Genomic DNA, 21654 nt, shown 5'->3' with positions numbered 1-21654 from the left:
GGTGGATTGATTAAGAATTATTCATAGACTCAGTTTGCGATGTGGCCTGCAAACATTTTATAGAGTTTCTTTTTAAAATATATTTAGTAAAATTTAGAAGGTGAAGTTTGTACATTACTTTTTACAACTTTATTGAGGAGTAATTGATAAATGATAAACTGTACACAGTATAAGTGTGCAATTAGATTTTTGAGTGTGAAGTGACCACCCCTGGAATAAGATGATGGACATATCCATCACCTGTCAGTTTCCTCCTGCCCTTTGTTAACCCCTTTCTCCTTCTCTCCTCCAGCACCGCTCCTTCCCTTTTCTAGCAACCACTGCTGTTGGAATTCATTTTCTAGAATCTTAAGTAACTGGAAACAGTCGGTGTGTCCCCTCTCCGCTGCTGCTTTTAACACTGGGCTCCTCCATATTGTTACGCGGATCAACAGTCAGTTTCCTTTTATTGCCGAGTAGCCTGTTGTCGTGCAGCTGTGTCACGATTTACAGGCTCTTCACCTGTGTGTGGACGGACATTTGAGAGCTTTTCAGGCTTGGCCACTACGAATAAAGCCGCCGTGAGCCTCGGGTGCAGGCTTCTCACAGATGCGTGCTTTCATTTGTCTTGACATGCGGTTGGCGGTTTTTCCCTTTGGAGACTCAGATAGCGAGTGTGTTGGGCTTCATGGACACTGATCTGAAAGCTCCAGGTGGTCAGCTGGGGTGGTGGTAGGACCCGCTCGTTTGTTTCCTCTCTATGGGCACCACTGACCTGTGCTACCTTTTGACCAATTTCTGAAAACCTTTGTACAACATTGTGTTTTTAGTTGCTTAGAGGGAGTAGGACCTAGTTCAGTTCTTATTACCCTTATCATTGGCTGGAAGTAGAAATTTTATCTATATATTTTTTAATGTACTTGTGTTTTCTTTTTAAGCAAATTTTAATGTCGTTCTATTTAAAACCATTATACCATCATGCCCAGATATGTGAGTTCCCTGTTTTCATATTATATATTTTCCATAGAATTTGTAGCTCTAGTACTAAGTAGGGGTCAGGAAATTCCCTGAAGTAGGAAATAGCAACCCACTTCAGTATCCTTGCCTGGAAGATTCCATGGACAGAGGAGCCTGGCTGGCTGCAGTGCATGTGGTCGCAAAGAGTTGGACACGACTGAGCAACTTCGCATGTATGCATGCACTAAGAAGGGGATAGAGGGACTTGTGGATTCCCTAGAAGCTCATCTCTTAAAACACTCATCTGTTTATACAGGAACGTTAAAATATGTTGATATACCAATTAGTACTGTACTCCTCATTTAGGAGCATTATTCTCTTACTGATTTCTTGTGTTGTTTTTTTTTCTTTGGGCTTTTTATATAAAGACCTTTTATAGTATTATAGTATACATTTAATACTATAAATATGTATATGTGTGTAATATATATACATAAAAGTGTTTATGTATATATACTATGTTTATAATATATATACATAAAAGTGCATAGAACATAAATGTACAGCTTAATGAAATTTCATGTAACCAACACACATTTAACCGTTACTCAGAACAAGAAGGAAAATGTTGCCAGCACCCTAGATGCCTCCAGTGTGCTATTTCTCATTCACAAGCTCCTCTTTCCCACCAAAGATGACCGTTGTCTGTACATCTGTGCTTTCTTGCTCTTTTTTATACTTTTATTACTTAGGTATCCAACTCCAAACACTGGGGTTTGGTTTTGCCTGATTTTGAAACTTACATAAATGCAACCCTATATTCTTTTATGTTTGGCTTCATGTCTCCTTACTATAATCTGTGACTACCTCACTTGTGCTTTTCATGCTCTTGACACTTTTTGAAGAATGTTAGTCAGTTATTATATAGAATGCCCCTGAGGTTGATCTTTTTGGGGGGATACTTTAGGGAAGAACATCGTGGAAGTGATAGAGTGACCTTCTAGGTGCACTGTGTTTTGGGGGGGCGGGCAGGTAAGGCTGTCGTGTTGGTTAGCTAGTTTTCTGAATTTCTGTACCCTGAAGTTACTGTGGGTGTATGTGTATGTATATATATTGTAACTAAAAAGTGTTTTCTGGGAAAGAACTTTGAGACTAGGCAAGTGTCACGTTTCTCATCCTACCTTCATCTTCGAGTTTTAGTATCTTTCAGTGTTTCTTGCCTGCAGCAATAGTTATCATGAGATTTTCTTCAGTTTCATTTTGGCGAATATTTCAAACATGGTGAATTTCAGTTTCCCTCATTCTTTCTCAGTGCATTAATAGGGATGGAGATGTAAAGAACCACTGTCCCTTCTTCCTGATATACTTATTTATGTTACTGAGGACTTAGGAATAATTCACTCCATGGGTTATAAGCCAGCACTCTGATTTGATTCTGCTGTTTTGGCTTTGGCCGTTGGGAACACCTTCAGTTCAGCTTCTATGAGTTTTTGATGCACGACCATCACTTTTCCGTACCTCCTGACTTCCCGCTACCACAAGATGTTCAGGCTCTTCTTATAATTTTCCTTCCTCAGTCCAGAAATCAACCTTTTCTCTAAAGAGCCAAATGTTTTTGTTTTAATTGGTGAAGACTGATGCTTGGAAACACAGATTGAGGTCCTCGGCAGGGTCGTTGCTGCTGGGTGTCATTACAGACCCTGTCAGTTGTCAGAGTTGGGAATGTATTGTATACTGACATGCACCTACACACACACTTATATTTATATCTTTATCTATCTGTGAATTTATTAAAAGCCAAGAGTCCCAGTTGATACCTCTTGATTCTAATCCAGTATCATTATGTTCACTCTAGCCTCTCCCCTTTTCTTATTTATAACTTTGCCCAGTGAGCACTCTGTATCTCCTTACCCATGGAATATTTGTCCCTTAAATTCTTATATACATATGATGTATTTTCATAATTACTAACCCATACCCCTGTGCAAAACAAATTTATGAACTCAAGGACTTATATTTATATACAGTTCTTTTTATTTGTAGACTTACAGAGTATGCCAAAATTCTCTTTCCTGAAGTTGCTCCCTTAATGTGGTATATTATTCATCTCTATATGCTTATGCATTATGTTGGTATTTATTTTCTGAATATCAATAGCTCAACAGCATTTCTTCATATATACCTTTGCAAAATGATTCAGGTTTCTTTTGTTTACTTCAGCATCTTATTTATCCTTCCCCAGTCTTATTTATTATTTCTGTTATTTGTGTCAGTGTATGTTTCACAAAGATCATGTTCAGGTAATTTATTTCTAACAGCACACAGATCTTTATTTAAACGTGGTTCAGTTCAGTTCAGTTCAGTCGCTCAGTCGTGTCTGACTCTTTGTGACCACATGAATCGCAGCACGCCAAGCCTCCCTGTCCATCACCAACTCCCGGAGTTTACTCAAACTCATGCCCATCGAGTCGGTGATGCCATCCAGCCATCTCATCTTCTGTCGTCCCCTTCTCCTCCTGCCCCCAATCCCTCCCAGCATCAGGGGGTCTTTTCCAATGAGTCAATTCTTCGCATGAGGTGGCCAAAGTATTGGAATTTCAGCTTCAGCATCAGTCCTTCCAATGAACACCCAGGACTGATCTCCTTTAGGGTGGACTGACTGGATCTCCTTGCAGTCCAAGGGACTCTCAAGAGTCTTCTCCAACACCACAGTTCAAAAGCATCAATTCTTTGGTGCTCAGCTTTCTTCACAGTCCAACTCTCACATTTAAACGTGGTGGTGGTGGTGATTTGTTTTTTCATGAAGCACTAACTCTTATACAAGGATTTAGAAAGCAAACCAGAAGAGAAAAGTGTAGGCTACAGAAAAGTCTGTAAGGGTAATAATAAACTCATTCATTTGCTCATTCATGTTTTATCTTGTGCCTAATGGCATATGCTGCTTTTACTTACATTCTATTACAAGTCTCAAAGAATAATGTAGGCCTTCTCAATAACATACATTTTCTCAAACTCAGAAGGGCCCTATTGATCCTATTCTAAGTGCACTGGCTTTCTCTTTTTTCCTAGTACTAAATGTATTGGAGATAGTCTGCTCTTTTGGGAACTTGCTTTTTGGCTTAGAAGTGGGATTTTATTTAAGTCAGTCATTATTCAAGGTGCTGTAAGTTTTTTCAAAGTATTTTATTGCAGCTGAAAAGTGTATCCGTTAGTGGGTAATGTAATTAGGGCTTGTAGACAGAACAGTTAATTTTGAGTTATTTAGCTTATTTTTAGACAGATCCCCTTTGCCTTTTTTTAAACTTTTAATTTGAAATAATTATAGACTCAATTTCCTTTCAAAGCAGTTTTTTCTAAGCCTGATATATCATCACTGAATGATGATGAATGAGGTTCTTTTAAATGATGTTCTTTCTATTACCTGCCAAGTTTTATTTTTCCTTTATGTGAGAAAATTTTCTGGAAATAATTTTGCAGCTTTCTTTCCAGAATAGATATTAGTTAATATTTGTATTTGGGATATTGAAGCAAAATGAACATCAGTCTTGCCTATCTTTATTTTTTTCAAAAGCTCTAATAGATTTTCTTTTTCCCAATAATGCCTTCTGATTCCAAAAATTTCTTTGCTAGCCATGTTGTAGAAGCATTTGGTTATAAGCAAATCTTTTGGGAGTTATTAGCATTTGTATAAAGATTATGTTAATATTCACCTAACAGAAGTTGCAAAACAATTACCTGGTACTAAATGAGTCACGGTTTTTACTTTAACACATACTTTTTAACATATACATATAAGTGCATCTATCAATGGTGAATTAATGCCTTTACTCTGGGATTTAAAATGTGATTGCTATATAACATATGAGTACCCTGTCATAATGAAATGGTGCCTATTATTTCACAATAATTATGCATACAATCTGGCAAAATAATTTTTTGAAAGGTAAAAGCATTTTAATAAATGTTCCATCTTACAAGTTGGAATTTTTGTTCTCAGAGTATTAATTATTTTACACATAGCAAACCTTTAAATTATGGTACATATTAAAACCCACACAAATGAAGGTGGTAGTATAATTTATGGCAAGGAATAATATGTACATGAATGAGAAAGAACAAGATTTAAAAAGCAAAATATATATATGCTTTGTAACTAACATATTTAAGATATTTCTTGTGTAGAAGGTAGTTATTAGATAGGCAAGTTGGAGCAAGACGGGGACACTAAATTGTATATTGGCACGCTTCCTGAAATGCATATGCATAGTAATTAGAGACATTGATTTTTAAATGTCAGCCAGCTTTTATTCTCTTCCTTTTCTAGCATCTATTTGTATGAAGTGACTATTCTTACTTCTAAAAGGAGTTTACCAAGCTTTTTGTGAACATTTGTTATACAGAAAATAAATTACCACTGCTATATATAACTAACATTAAATTTGTGATACTAGCAACTTGTGAGTGATTTAAAGTTTTGTTGATTTGATTAATTTCTTATTTGTCAAATGATGGTGAAGAAATTCTCCATTTCCCAGTTGAGACACTTGGGGACATTTCTCATGCTTTCTACTTGCATCCAGGAAACAAATATGCCTTTAGTCATTTATAACCTTCAACAACATGTTAAAATGTGTTACTGTAAGATTCACATTCCACACTTAAGTAGCTTTTTGCTCAACTGGTTTAATTTATTATTGTGTTTATCTGCTATTAGCATTCTTAAATGTCAGCCCTCTCCAGTATTCTTGCCTGGAGAATCCCATGGACAGAAGAGCCTGGCGAGCCCTAGTCCATGGGGTCACAAAGAGTTGGACACAACTAGGCGGCTAACATTTAGTGGCCTTTAATACTTTATAGACTTTTAAAGAATGTAGGGAACAGAGGATGTTCCTGAGAGATAGAATATTTGTTTACCTAATTTATAAAATCAAAGATGCTTTAAAAGCATGCTGTTAGTCTTACTAGACCAAGTCAGTGGAAAGTTAATGTAGGGGTGGAAAATTTTTCCCTTCTCTTCTAGGTTCTTTGAACCTAGATCCTTGGGTTGGCAGGATCCCCTGGAGGAGGGCATGGCAACCCACTCCAGTATCCTTGCCTGAAGAATCCCCATGGACAGAGGAGCCTGACAGGCTACAGTCCACAGGGTCGCAAAGAGTTGGACACAACTGAGCGACTCAGCACAGCACTAGCTTCTTTGGTCTAATAATTAAATTGACAGAAGATGAATTAGCAGGAGAAAACATATTTAAGTTGGTACATACAGGATCCCCTGTGATAAGAGACTCAAGAGCAAGTTGGACAGTTGAAGCTTATGTGCCATCCTATGCTAAGGAGTGGGAGTAGGGCCTGGGCCTTCAAAGGGGAGGAGAGTGACTCATAAGATAATGAGACCAAATGTGTGGTATTTAGAGGTTTGCCCTGCCATGCAGATAGGACTTTCAGATAACATTATGGGAATAGCTGTTTTTCTGGGCCAGGCCCCCTATCTAAATTCTTTTACGTAGTTAAGGGAGAGGTAAAAGTTCTTCCTGAGTCTGCTGGATCTTGATTGCTGTCAGCTGAAAATAACCCACACGTCAAGTGGCATATTTTAGGCCGGCATGTTCTCCCCTTCAGTAATAACAACTACTCACACTGTCACCTGGTGACAATGATTATAAGCACCATGGAGTAGTTACTTTAATTATGTGCTTATCGTACCCTGCCCGGAGAAGGCCATGGCACCCCACTCCGGTACTCTCGCCTGGAAAATCCCATGGACGGGGGACCCTGGTGGGCTGCAGTCCATGGGGTCGCTAAGAGTCGGACACGACTGAGCGACTTCACTTTCACTTTTCACTTTCATGCCTTGGAGAAGGCAATGGCAACCCACTCCAGTGTTCTTGCCTGGAGAATCCCAGGGACGGGGGAGCCTGGTGGGCTGCCGTCTCTGGGGTCGCACAGAGTCGGACACGACTGAAGCGACGTAGCAGCAGCAGCAGCAGACCCTGCATGACTACATGCTCCATGAGTATGGTTCTTTTTTTTTAATGTTTATTTATTTTTTATATCTTGGCTTTTCTGGGTCTTAATTGCTGCACAGGGTTTTCTCCTCTAGTTGCAGCGAACAGGGACTGCTCTCTGCTTGCAGTACCTGGACTTCTCTTTGTGGTGGCTTCTCTTGTTCAGAACACAGGCTCTAGGGCACATGCGTTTCAGCAGTTGCAGCTCGCAGGCTCTAGAGTGTAGGCTCAATAATTGTGATACACAGGCTTAGTTGCCTTACAGCATGTGGGATCTTCCTGGATCAGGGATCAAACTTCCGTGTCCTGCATGGACAGGTGGATTCTTGGCCACTGAGCTGCTAGGGCAGCCCTGACACAGCGTGGTCCTAATGACAGCACTTCCTCACTCACAGTGTCTCACGTGGTCAAGGATGGTGTGTGCGTGCACAGTTACTGCAGCCGTGGCTGACTCTCTGTGACCCCGGGGACTGTAGCCCACCAGGCTCCTCTGTCCATGGGAATCTCCAGGCAAGAACACTGGAGTGGGTTGCCATGCCCTCCTCCAGGGGATCCTCCCCACTCAGGGATCTTCCCCGCATCTCCTACATTGCAGGCAGATTCTTTTCTGCTGAGCCACCAGGGAAGCCCCTAGAAGTCAAGAATGGTAGACCTCTTTAAATAGGAAGGAAGGATGCAGGAAAGGTAGCCAGTTTATCCCCACCCTCTAGATGGTTTTTCACTTTTGTGTGTGCACTTATTGTTTGTACAAAAAAATAAATATTGCTTATGAAATAAAGATGAAGTCTGACATTCTTCATGGCCCATTTTAAGCTTTCTTTGGGTTTTTATCTCCAACTAACTTATCCCTTACTTGAGCCATACTTGTTTCCTTTTTGTCTCAAATCTTCTGCATTCTCAGGATTTAGTTTATAAAATTTTCCCTTTGCTTTACCCACCCATCAGAGTTAAGCCTTTAATTCCACCTATTCAGGCTTCTCCACCTCCCTCCATAGCAAGTACCTCTCACTCCACTACTTTGCAATGATAAATACCTCTGTAATAGTATTTATCAGACTACTTTTTGTTGTAGTTAATTGTTTGTGTGTCTGGTTTTCCTGTTAGATTTTGGGAGTGAACTATTTAGGTTTGTATTAATATTGTCTCCATAGTGCATGGTATATAAACACAGAGAGTGTTTCTTGAATTGAACTTATAGATTTTTTAAAATCTATGCATTGCTTAATTCTCTTCTATGGAGTGATTTTGCTATAATTACTAATTTGTTGGATTGTTTTACATTTAAGTTGCCATTTTCAATGTTTATCCACCATTTTCTGAAGTATAAGAATTATTCCTTTGCTGGTTACTGTTCCATCATGCAAAAGACAAGAATAGTTGCATAGATATTAATTTTTTCATATTAAGTATCTATTATGCAAATTTTATAATTATACAACCTTATATTTAAGGAAGAATTTTTATAAATGGTGTTTTTCTTATCCTTTGTAGGTTGCTTCCTCAGAATATTGGCCTTCTCTATGTTGGAGGTTATGAAAGACCCTTTGCACAAATCAAGGTATGATGTTCACTTTCTAACATTTTTTCCTAGGTACAGTTCGTTCGTCCAGAACCCACTAAAATCCTTCAAGTAACTATCACAAAAGTTGGGGAATGTGAATTACTAATTTTGTTTGCTTTTACATATCTTTGCTGAAATAGTACTTCATCTTTTCAGTGAATCAGTTAGTTTAATAATCTTGCCCATAATAAATTTGACCAGTGCAATTTGGTGATTAGTTAAGAAGAGTACCATTTAGAGCTTCATTACCCTAGTTGCCAGTAGAATTTTTTTGACAGCTTTATTGAGGTATAATAGACATGTAGGAAAATATACATATTTAAACTGTACAGTTTGACATCCAGTTACACTCACCCTTGTGAAACTGTCACCACAATCAAGACAAATAACATATCCGTCACCCCTGTAAGTTTCTTTGTGCCTCATTGAATTTCCCCACCTCTTCCCTTCCTTTTTATCCTCCAGTTCCCAGGTGACCACGGATCTAATCACTATGGATTAATTTGCACTTGCCAGAATTTTATCTAAATGGAATCATACTGTATTTCTTTCTTTTGGATTCTTTGATTCAGTTATTATTTTGAGATTCACCCATGTTGTTACCCTTCAGTAGTTCATTCCTTTTTATTGCCGAGTAATATCTCATTATATGGTTTTAGCCCAATTTCTCTATCCTTTAACATGCTGAGGGACATTTGGGTTGTTTCTCCTTTTTGGCTTCTCTAAATAAAGCTGCTGTGAACATTTGTGTACAGGTCTCTGTATGGACATATGTTTTCATTTCTCTTGGGTAAATACCTAACGCCAAAATGACTGAGTTAACTGGTGAAAGAGAGTGGCTCAGTCATGTCCGAATCTTTGTGACCCCACGGACTCTCCAGGCCAGAATACTGGAGTCGGTAGCCTTTCCCTTCTCCAGGGGATCTTCCCAACCAAGGGATCAAACCCAGGTCTACCGCATTGTGGGTGAATTCTTTACCAGCTGAGCCACAAGGGAAGCCCAAGAATACTGGAGTGGGTAGCCTATCCGTTCTCCAGAGGATCTTCCCGACCCAGGAATCGAACCGGGGTCTCCTGCACTGCAGGTAGATTCTTTACCAACTAAGGTATGAGGGAAGCCCGAGTTAAATGGTAGTTGTGTTTTAAGAAACTACCAAACTATTTTCCCACCATCAGGGTGAGTGCCTGTTCCTCCATTTCATCATCGTTTGGTATGGTCAGTCTTTGAGTTTAGGCATTCTTGTAGGTTTATAATATTTCGCTGTAGTTTTAATTTGCTCTTCTGTAATGACTAATCATGTTGAGCGTCTTCTCGTGTACTATTTGCCATTTATACATCTCTAGTGAGGTGTGTGTTCAAAACCTTGCCATTTTTTGTTTTTGTTTGTTTTCTTAAACTGTTGAGTTTTGAGCATTCTTTGTATCTGAATATGTCTTTTATCAGATATGGGATTTCTCTTAACAAGATCCTCAAAGAGCAAAAATTCTTAATATTAATGGAATTCAGTTTATTACTCTTTTTTCATGGCTCCTGCTGTTAGTATTGATCTAAGAAACATTTGCCTAGCCCAGAGGCAGAAAGATTTTTCTTCTATGTATCATTCTGGAATCTTTATAGTTCTGGGTTTTACATTTAGGTTTATTATCTAATTGAAATAATTTTTGTATGTGATGCAAAGTTCAAGGTAAAGAGGAATATTGCCCCTCCTACAATATCTAGTTGTTCTAAAACCATTTGTTAGAAAGACTGTCCTTTCCACCACTGAAGTGTCTTCGCATCTCAGTTTAAAGTCAGTTCACCGTATGTGTGTGTGAATCTCTATTTCAGAACCTTTATTCTGTCCCACTGACCTGTGTCTGTGCTGCGCCGTGCTTGGTCGGTCATGTTCAGCTCTCTGCGACCCCGTGGACTGTAGCCCGCCAGGCTCCTCGGTCCATGGGACTCTCCAGGCCAGAACACTGGAGTGGGCTGCCATGCCCTCCTCCAGGGGGTCTTCCCGACCCGGGGATCAAACCCAGGTCTCCTGCGTTGCAGGCGGATTCTTTACTACCTGAGCCACCAGGGAAGCCCAGGAACGCTGGGGTGGGCAGCCTAACCCTCCTCCAGGGGATCTTCCAACCCAGGAATCAAATCAGCGTTTCCTGCATTGCAAGCAGAGTCTTTACCAGCTGAGCTACAAGGGAAGCCCCATGTGTCTATACTATATGCCTTCACTAATATCACAGTCTTGATTTTTGTGGCTTTAGAATAAGTCATGAAATCAGGTAGTGTAAATCCTCCAAGTTTGTTCTTTTCAAAGTCCTTTCCCCTTGTGTATATGACATATTTTCATGCTTTGAAAGACAAAGGTTTTTTTCAGAGTATACCGAACCTGAATAGGACATACAAGATATATAATACTGAGGAGGTTAGTCACATTATTGACATCATTACATTAAATACCTTATTTAGCTACCATAGCATCAGCATTTCTTTAATACCTTCCTTAATTTAACTTAAGACACTCAAAAGTCCATGTTAAGGTCTTAAGCTGTGAACCCTCTTGAGTGTTTCTGATCCCCTAAATAATGACAGGAATTCAGGCACTTTGTCTCTTTTTTTTCCTATTTTTAACATCCCTGGAACCTCAAGTAGCGTTGGCGAGAGTCTCTTCATAAGCCTCCCTCACTATCCTGTTCACCAAATTCTACAGTAAAGCCAGGAATCCTGATAAGTTTCAGCAGAAACATTTCTAAAAGCCCAACTTTTTTCCCTATCCACTGATTTGGAAAATCCTCTTTCCCCTTATTAGAACTGAAATAATGAAAAAGTGAGAGACACGTCTGATACATTTAAGGAAGGGTAGAATTTGTATGTGTGTGTGTCTGTTACATGTTATCTCAAAAACATAAGTGTATGTATGAGGGTGATTCCTCCATCACTCACCTGATCCATTAACGTATCATTTTCTTTATTCAGGCCATTTCTATCAAGCCCAGTGACAGAGGTCAATCCTTTGTCAACCCTTTATGCCTGGATAATCAACTCAATAGAAAAAGTCCATTATTTTAGGGCATGTTTTTCCTTTGATGTTTCCATGGGAAAGGTTTGTTTCATATGCTATGAAAGGATTTCTTATCCTCGTTAATTATTGAGGTTCTTTTATAATTCCTGTGGTTCTTATGAAAATGCTATATAGATCCTATCTAATTAGAATGCTTACAAGTTAATTGGAAAACAATAAAAAAAATCAGTTTAAATGCTTGAGATTGGGCTAGAAATTTCAGTTTCTTTCTCTACCCCCTGTCTTGCATCTGACTTCTTTTGGTCATGAAGTACCAGTACTTTTCTCTCTTTAAACTAAATGTAATGATACTATATTATATGTCATAGATATCAGATATAACCTTTAATAAATGGAAATGGTTTTGCTTTTCTTGAGAGAATATTGGTTGAAATTTTTATAAATCAAGATAGGAGTTTGTTCATTTGAATATTTAAGAAAAGGAATTCTCATTTCATTACCATCACAAGACTAAATTTGAGTGGCTTGGTGTTAGAGGTTACATTTGTTGAAGAGACATTTCATGGTTGTATTTCTAAAAAGGAGCTCCAGTTTATAAAGGTCAGAAAGAAAAAGAAAAACACAAAAAGGGTGATAGATATTTGGACAAGTATTAAATGAGTTCAGAAATTTGCTATAGGGTGACAATAGATGTACTATTAGTGTATAATGTGAATTGTTACAGCCATCTTTCTCTCCCTCCCTCCTTCACACCCTAGATACAGATGTGTACAAACATGGAATTTCATTATAGTTTTAGACTGGTACATCTATATGCTAGTTTCAGGTTTCATTATTTTTAGAGGAGGTTATTCCAACTTTGCCTTTTGTATCTCCTAACATCTTCTGTAAGTCACTGGAAGGTTCTTTTTTCAAAGAAGCTCAGTCCTTAAGTTTTCATGGGAAATTTGTCATCCGAAGAACTTGATGGTAAACACTCATGATTATGCTCTTATTTTATCCTAAAATATGATAAACTAAATAAAACACTGGTATCTTATAATGAGTTGTAATACAGTGTAAGAAAAGAATTGTCTGACACATCCACAGCCACTGTTGCGTGCTGTAAATGAAGCACATTTCCCCTTCACCCAGTACTAACTTCTGTCACCATCACTGAGGTTAAGGTAAGTTTCTACATGTTCTGCGTTATGTGTGACTTAGGGTTTTCTTAAGAAAGAAATAGATTTCATTATATTTTTATATTCAGTCTTTGAAATTCAAAAGAAACATTTTGATTAAAGTAAAATTTTACTTAATTCCTATTCATATGCTTTCAGGTTGTCAGAAACTTTCTGGGATGGTTATTTCTATATGTCTTTGCATAATTCTTTTATCTTAGTTCAGTATGTATATAATCCTGTTATCCATAGTTTATTTTTATAGACATGGTCAAGTTTAAATTATAGTTTACATTTTATACCTATTATTCAGTGTTGTTTTCTAAAGCATTTTATAGTCTGATAAAAATCTCAGTGCTATTCTCATAGGGTTCTAGTCCTGGAGGCTCCACTTAGCAGCCAGAATCCATAAAAGAAAGAAAGAGTGAAGCCTGTCAGCATCACTTTTAGTCAACTTAGTGGTTGTTAGGGAGAGTCTCAAGGCCACAGGGCTGTGCCTCCCCGCCAGGCTTGATATTAGTTGCCTCTTGCAGTCCTGTCAGCCCAAGGAGTGTGTGGAGCTATGAGGCTGAGTCACGTCCAGTTTCCACGTTGACACCGCAGAACAGCTGGAAGATGTCTTCTGTATTTTAACTGTGAATTCCGTGCAGCAGCCATATGTGAAAAGTAAGGAATGTAAGCGTTTTCTGAGCAGTTATTTTATGATCAGTACAGCTGAGTGACTCTCTCCCTCATGCCCACTCCGGCCCTGCTGAGGGACAGGGTGCCATTAGTCCGTCTCACGCTCTAAGCTTTCTGAGCTTCAGTTTTCAGAAGTCTCTTTACAGCCCAGGAAATACAGGAATGGTGTTTGTATCCATGTGCATATGCAGGAGGTGCAAAAAGGACCCCAAAGGAGATGGGGTCTCTCTCAGAAAATACTGAAAAAGCTAAGAAAGTTGATTATGTTTGTTCACTGACTGATGGTGTTTTAGAAAATGTGTGGCTCATTAGATCAGTCAGTTCAGTCCAGTCACTTAGTCATGTCTGACTCTTTGTGACTCCATAGATGGCAGTATGCCAGGCTTCCCTGTCCATTACCAACTCCTGGAACTTGTTCAGACTCAGGTCCATCGAGTCAGTGATGCCATCCACCCATCTCATCCTCTGTCGTCCCCTTCTCCTCTTGCCTTCAATCATTCCCCAGCATCAGGGTCTTTCCAATGAGTCAGTTCTTCCCATCAGGTGGCCAAAGTATTGGAGTTTCAGCTTCAGCATCAGTCCTTCCAATGAATATTAAGGACTGATTTCCTTTAGGATTGACTGGTTTGATCTCCTTGCAGTCCAAGGGACTCTCAAGAGTATTCTCCAACACCACAGTTCAGAAGCATCAATTCTTCAGCGCTCAGCTTTCTTTATGGTCCAACTCTCACATCCATACATGACTGCTGGAAAAACCATAGCTTTAACTATGCAGACCTTTGTTGGTAAAGTCAAGTCTCTGCTTTTTAGTATGCTGTCTAGGTTTGTCATAGCTTTTCTCCCAAGAAGCAAGCATCTTTTAATTTCATGGCTGCAGTCACCATCTGCAGTGATTTTGGAGCCCAAGACAATAAAATCTGTTACCGTTTCCATTGTTTGCCCATCTATTTGCCATGAAGTGATGGGACCGTATGCTGTGATCTTCATTTTTTGAATGTTGAATTTTAAGCCAGCTTTTTCACTCTCCTCTTTCACTTTAATCAAGAGGTTCTTTAGTTCCTCTTCACTTTCTGCTATAAGGGTGGTGTCATCTGCATATCTGAGGTTATTGACATTTTTCCCTGCAATCTTGATTCTAGCTTGTACTTCATCCAGTTGGGCGCATTTCGCATGATGTGCTCTGCATATAATTTAAATAAGCAAGGTGACAGTATACAGCTTTGACATACTCCTATCTCAATTTGGAACCAGTCTGTTGTTCCATGTCCCGTTCTAACTGTTGCTTCTTGAGTTGCATACAGATTTCTCAGGAGGCAGGTCAGGTGATCTGGTATTCCCATCTCTTGAATTTTGCACAGTTTTGTGATCCACACAGTCGAAGGCTTTAGCATAGTCAGTGAAGCAGAAGTAGATGTTTTTCTGGAATTCTCTTTCATTTTCTGTGATCCAACGGACATTGGCAATTTGATTTCTGGTTCCTCTGCCTTTTCTAAATCCAGCTTGATCATCGGAAGTTCACGGTTCACGTACTGTTGATGCCTAGCTTGGAGAATTTTAAGCATTACTTTGCTAGTGTGTGAGATGAGTGCAATTGTGCAATAGTTTGAACATGCTTTAGCATTGCCATTCTTTGGGATTAGAATGAAAACTGACATTTTCCAGTCCTGTGACCACTGCTGAGTTTTCCAGATTTGCTGGCATACTGATTGGAACACTTGCATAGCATCATCTTTTAGGATTTGAAATAGCTCAACTGGAACTCCATCATCTCCACTAGTTTTGTTAGATCAATGTTTTTTACTGAAGGGAATTATTTAATATTGACACTTTTCAATCTCTAAGGTAGCTAAAGTATTACATCAGATAAAGATGCAGGCTGTAGAACTGAGTATTCTGGTTTAGTGGCTTCCATACTTACCGCTGTGAACCTGTAGGACTGTTAATTTTCACTGAGTTCCAGTATACACACACACACACACACACACACACACACACACACATGTATATATACACATAATGTAAACCAGAGTTCCAAAAGAAGTGTGATGTAACTGCTGTATTTTTCATTCTGTTCTGTTTATTTTTCTGTTGACTTAGTTTTTAGTTGTGGTCTCAGCACACTCAGTTAACTTCTTTCCTTGGAAAATGGGTCACGACTCACCAGCACTGCTGCGAGGTAGGGCTTGTCCAGCTAATGCTGCCATCTGCCCCGTCGATGCAGGAGGGAGAGTGGAGGAAGCTTACTTGCCCCTGAGTTGATGCTACCCCTTGGCCTGACGTTGGAGGGGACATCATGGTTGCTGGGGAGAGGGAGGAAGAGAGCATAGGAAAAGATTATTGAGAATGCAGTTAAGGTGTTTTGAGGAGCCAAGCAAAGCTTCTCTTCTGTTTCAACAAAACCCTAATTCTCAACAAAAGAGAACCTTCCACATCTACTCTGTCTTTCAAATGACTTCATGTATTTTGAAGATAAAGAAATTAAGATCCTCCTAGATTAACAAACAGAAAGAAACAGATGAGTGAGAAATTGAGAGAAAGCAGCAGAAGTGTATCTAGATTTGTGTATTTGTGTGCCATATTCATTGAATACGTTTTCTGTAGTACTGTGAGCAGAGAGGTAAGTTTTCAGTGTCTCATGTTGCAGTAATCAGAGCAGGCATGAATATTTCTTTGTTGAAAGCAGATTCAAAAAGTGAAAGAAGCTTAAAAAAAAAAACAACCCCACAAACTGTTGTAAAAGCCAAAAGTCTGTCTGCTTCTGTGCAATAGCTATTAAGTCACTGACAGCATTTTATCTTGTATACTTGTACCAGAGTGCTTCAGGGCCCTTGTGGGGCTCTCTAGTGAGTCCATATTATAACTTTCTGGGCGTTTAAAATCATGCATTGTTACCAACAAGTTATATAGAAACTGCAGACTTAGGGTTCCAAAATGTATTCAATAGCAGTAGTTTTCCTGCCATTTTTACCAGGGCCCCTTAGGCCGTGTTATTGCCAGAATTGAGGAACACTTCAGGCCTGTTGCCATACATGTCTCAGTTTTGGTATTCTTACCTTCATGCCCTTAAAAAGCTTACCTGTAAGAATTTGAGTTCCACAGGGCTGGACTATGTCTTGTGTACGTCTGTATCCTCAACAGTTAACCTCGTGCCTAAGATGTAACAGCACTAAATAAATATTTGTTAACAGTATTATTGAAGAATGCCTAGAAAACCAACTATCTTTTTATTTTATTGCTAGAGTTGATATATAATGCAGCGTAATGATCTGATATTGTATACATGGCAAATGAGCATTACAGTCAGTCTGCTTAATATATTATCACCTTGTGTGTGTACGTTTAGTCACTCAGTCGTGTCCAACTCTTTTGTGACCCCATGGACTAGCCTGCCAGCTTCCTCTGTCTGTGGGATTTCTCAGGCAAGAATACTGGAGTGGGTTGCCATTTCCTTCTCCAGGGGATCTTCATTAATCCAGGGATCAAACCCATATCTCCTGCGTCTCCTGCATTGGCAGGTGGATTTTCACCACTGAGCCACCTGGGAAGCCCCTTACTCTCTAGCAACTTTCAAGTAATATACAATATGGTGTAACTTTCCAATATGCAATATGGTATTATTGATGGGGGCTTCCCAGCTGGCGCTCGTGGTAAAGAATCTGCCTGCCAGTGCAGGAGACTTAAAAGAGGTAGGTTCAATCCGTGGGTTGGGAAGATGCCCTGGAGAAGGACATGGCAAGTCACTCCAGTATTCTTGCCTAGAGAATCTCATGGACAGAGGAGCTTGGCAGGCTACAGTCCATAGGGTCACAGAGTCGGACACAACTGACGCTACTTAGCACGCATACATATTAACTATAGTCACCATGCTGTGATGGACAGGGAAGCCGGGCATGCTATAGTCCATGGGGTCACGGAGAGTCGGACACAACAGCAGCTGAGCTGACCGACCACGCTGTCAGATTACATCCCCAGAGCTTATCTCCCTTATAATTGGACGTTTGTACCTTTTAAGGCCTTTCATCTATTTTCCCCACCCTCACTCACCGCCTGTGGCAATGACTAATCTCTTCTCTGTGTCTATGAACTTGTGTTTTTCTTGGTTGTTGTGTAATCTTTTTTTGTTTTTTAGTCACCAAATATTTACCATGAAGTTCATCAAAGTATTTACAACTCTCGTTCTAGTTGCATATATATTTACTGCCTTAAAACTTTATTTTCTGATCTTTGTTGTATCTTGAGTTGGGATGTCTTTGAGGCAATATAAATTAATTTTTGAATTTAAGATTGTGGTTGTAAATTATTATTAATATAGTAGCTTTATTTGAAATGTAGATTTCATGAATACATTATTCTGAGAACATTTTAAAAATAGTCCTCAAATTATTTTCCAATTAAGAAAGTTAGCGTTTTTCTTAGCTGGAAATTCCAGTTATTTTCAATCTCTCTTGAGTTAGACACTTTATAGAAAAGTATTAGAAGTCATTTTAGCATATTTTAGTTTTTTTTTTTGCTTTGAAAACTAGATTTATCATATCAATGTGACTCTTATTGTAAATGTGGTTTAGAGAGAAAAAGACTAAGCTTTTTTTTTTCTTCTTTTTTTTGAATTTTGAAATGTTCTCAGAAAAGAAAATAGTATCATGTATTTAGGTATTCATAATGACACCACCCTTATGGCAGAAAGTGAAGAGGAACTAAAAAGCCTCTTGATGAAAGTGAAAGAGGAGAGTGAAAAAGTTGGCTTGAAGCTCAACATTCAGAAAACTAAGATCTGGTCCCATCACTTCATGGGAAATAGATGGGGAGACAGTGGAAACAGTGTCAGACTTTATTTTTTTGGGCTCCAAAATCACTGCAGATGGTGACTGCAGCCATGAAATTAAAAGACGCTTACTCCTTGGAAGGAAAGTTATGACCAACCTAGATAGCATATTAAAAAGCAGAGACGTTACTTCGCCAACAAAGGTCTGTCTGGTCAAGGCTATGGTTTTTCCAGTGGTCATGTATGGATGTGAGAGTTGGACTATAAAGAAGGCTGAGCACCGAAGAATTGATGCTTTTGAACTGTGGTGTTGGATAAGACTCTTGAGAGTCCCTTGGACTGCAAGGAGATCCAACCAGTCCATCCTAAGGGAGATCAGTCCTGGGTGTTCATTGGAAGGACTGATGCTGAAGCTGAAACTCCAATACTTTGGCCACCTCATGCGAAGAGTTGACTCATTGGAAAAGACCCTGATGCTGGGAGGGATTGGGGGCAGGAGGAGAAGGGGACGACTGAGGATGAGATGGCTGGATGGCGTCACCGACTCGATGGACATGAGTTTGGGTAAACTCCGGGAGTTGGTGATGGACAGGGAGGCCTGGTGTGCTGCGGTTCATGGGGTCGCAAAGAGTCGGACACGACTGAGCGACTGAACTGAACTGAACTGAATGCAGCAGACATCCTATTTTGGTGGAAGGAAATAACACAGTGTTTCTTAACCTGTTGGGTTTTTTCCCTGCAAATATTTTACTTGTAAAAAGAATTTCAAAGGCACTGATAACCATGTAAATAAAAGATCATATCTAAAGTGACTATTGTTGAGGTCATATTTCTGACAAATGTCATGGTTTCTGATCTAGATTATATGTTAGACTTCTGGAAGTTATATGTTTCATTTTTTCCCACAAAAAGAGAAAAAGAATTTCTCAAGTAAGTAGCCAATTGGGAAGGCATATTTACTTGTCCTCTTGCCTGATAAAGTTTTAGTAACCCTCTATCCCCCTTGCAAAGGTAGAGGTAGCAATAAAGACCATTTCAAGAGTCACATGGCCGTGACTCAGGCAGTCAGGGACACTCCAGAGTGGTTTTCTCTTCACTGACTCTTCAAGTAACAAACTCTGACGCTTTGAGCCTAGATAGTACAAACCCACTAATGTTGCCAATGATTTGTAATCAGCACCATTAAAGTCACTACCTTGAGCATCTTCAGAAGTTTGAGATTACTGTAGTAAATGGTATTTTGTCAGAAGTAGATATTATAAGGTGTGGGTAGGAGGGTTTTTTTTTTTTTTTGTCTTAAACAGGTATTTAAAAATACAGTCAAATAAATCCAAGTATCTCTTTAAATAGTTTTTTCTAAATAGTGAGCTACAAATTTTTTTTCTTCACGTCTCCAGATTTCATTTGCTTATTATTGCCAGTAAGTAAAAATGACAAGCTTTTAGTTCAGAAAATTCACAAACTATACTAGATGAAATGTTAGGTTTGGAGAAACTATTATAAATTTAACGTTGCAAATACAAGATACCATTTGGATTCTTTCAACAGTGTCACCAGATCATAACATTAATGCTACAAGGAAATAGCTTCACGAGTAATATCTCATCTGCTGAAATAATATGTTCTTTCTAGTACTAAAGTACTTTTAATTGTTTTCTACTAAGGCTCAAGTCTGATAATAGTCACAATATCAGAACAGCACTGTGACACTGTTCTGTTGTGTGTTCATAATATAGAACACACATTATATATCTTAAAAAAATTAATCAATCTAGAATCTTTGTAGATAGACACATAAAATGACATTTTAGATTATTTGGCTAGCCAAAATTTCTTCTCAATAGATTGCAATATTTTAGAATCAGATTTGACTTTCTAGGTTTTAATTAATAAAAGTGGGTGTCTAGTGGAAAATTCATTTTGTGTAAAACATTTTTTTAGACAAAGGAGGCTGAAACTTTGAAAAACAAATAGTATAGAAGAATATTTAAATTAAACGTACCTCTAATGTATCTTTTTCTTTGCATTTTATCAACTGTTACAACCACGTTTCTCTCTTTGGATATCTAATCTTTTTTTTTTAATGCTTTGTCAGTATTTGAAAACTTTCTAACACAAAGAAGGAAAACAGAGTAACATATTTGTTTAAAACCAAAAGCGTAAACAATTAGTTCAGTTAGTACTATTATCAAGCAAATAAAATCATAACCAACATTTATTGAGCACCAAGTGTCAGGCGCTATTCTAAGTAATTCTCAGACAGCCTGTAAAGTATACGTACTTTTAGCATTTTCAGTTTTACAGATCAGGAAGACATAGATGACAGCAGACAGTTTGTATTATGTTGTGTCCTGTGGAGTGTTGTTTTAGCGGGCACTATTTAGTGTATAGTTACTCTTTGTGTTGCATTATATGTGGTATATTACCGTATTTCTTGACACCCTTCTGAGTTCGCTTGTACAGCTGGTCAGAATGATCCCTGTAAGTGGTGTAACGCCAGTTACGGCCCAGATTAGGCTAAGTGACTCGACCAGAGGAAATAGGACTCTACCACAAGGACCAAGGTGGAGTCACTGTGGTGTGTTTACGTATAAAGAGACGGGGCATAAAGAGCACAGAGTTATAATCTTACCTCTGCTGCCTGTTTAGTCATTGTTAAATGTTTAAGCTCATTAGTTGTAAATAGTAAAAGCTGAGAGTCTCATATTGAGAACATTTGTGAATTGCTAAGATAGTAAAAGGCTTCTAATTACAATATCTTCTGATCTAGTTGTGGAGTATTTTCCTTTTTGTTCCCAAAGCACCTGTTTTGGAGTTTATCGTGTCATATATTTCTCCTCAGCCATGATTTTTTAAAAAGGCTTTAGAGAGGCTCACCCTCCTTGTTGTTTTTCTTTTGTAGTAAATGCTTTTTATTTTGTCTTTATTACTTCTTAATATTCAAGAGATTTGGGTGAAAGTATTATACGGTTATTAATTTGAAATAGTCTCTAGAAATCTATTTCTTTACGAACCAGCTGGGAATAAATCAGGTATGTAAACAAATCACCTGAGCATTTTGGGTGCTTTGATTAGCTCAGAAAGAAAAAGTTAGTACCTCCTTTGCAAGATTTTTTTTCCCACCAGGTGTGACAGTTTTGCTAAATACAGTGAAAAACAGTTTCTCATTTTCTGACTCAAAGTTGAGTATGCTTTGTGAGCATAGCTGGAATTAAAGCATTTTAATGTTTTTCAAGATCAGTGTATCTTGGAGGAATTTTGATGACTCAGGGCTGATTTTAGCCACAGAAGGAACTAGAGCAGAACTGCAGAGAAGGAACAGATGTTTCTAAGTTTCAGGATGAGTAGGTTGGTTGCATAGCACAAGGATAATTGGATGATGTGGAAACCAGTGACAGTGAAAATAAGCAGAGACGTTCTCGGGGCGGTTATGGTTTGCAGAGGGTGAGTGAAACAAAGCGACACGCATGTGACACAGGCCATGAGACGTCGTGAAGTGGGGTTTTCCGGAGTGATACGGGGCCACGCAGGGGAAAGGTAGACATTG

General features: G+C 38.8%; 1 protein-coding gene across 2 annotated transcripts in view; it reads left to right on the top strand.

Annotated features, from left to right (window-relative positions):
* RNGTT (RNA guanylyltransferase and 5'-phosphatase) overlaps nucleotides 1–21654 on the top strand; it is a 223844-nt gene that overhangs the window by 167177 nt on the left and 35013 nt on the right. For both annotated transcript variants that reach the window (XM_043438970.1, XM_043438969.1), the window contains one exon: nucleotides 8430–8496. In XM_043438970.1, the coding sequence (XP_043294905.1) occupies nucleotides 8430–8496 (67 nt within the window). The remainder of the gene's footprint in view (nucleotides 1–8429; nucleotides 8497–21654) is intronic.

This window comes from Cervus canadensis, chromosome 20, assembly GCF_019320065.1.
Source record: "Cervus canadensis isolate Bull #8, Minnesota chromosome 20, ASM1932006v1, whole genome shotgun sequence".
In the NCBI taxonomy this organism is placed as follows: Eukaryota; Metazoa; Chordata; class Mammalia; order Artiodactyla; family Cervidae; genus Cervus; species Cervus canadensis.
The sequence above is the reverse complement of the archived record's forward strand: the minus strand, read 5'-3'. Positions and strand labels throughout refer to the sequence as shown.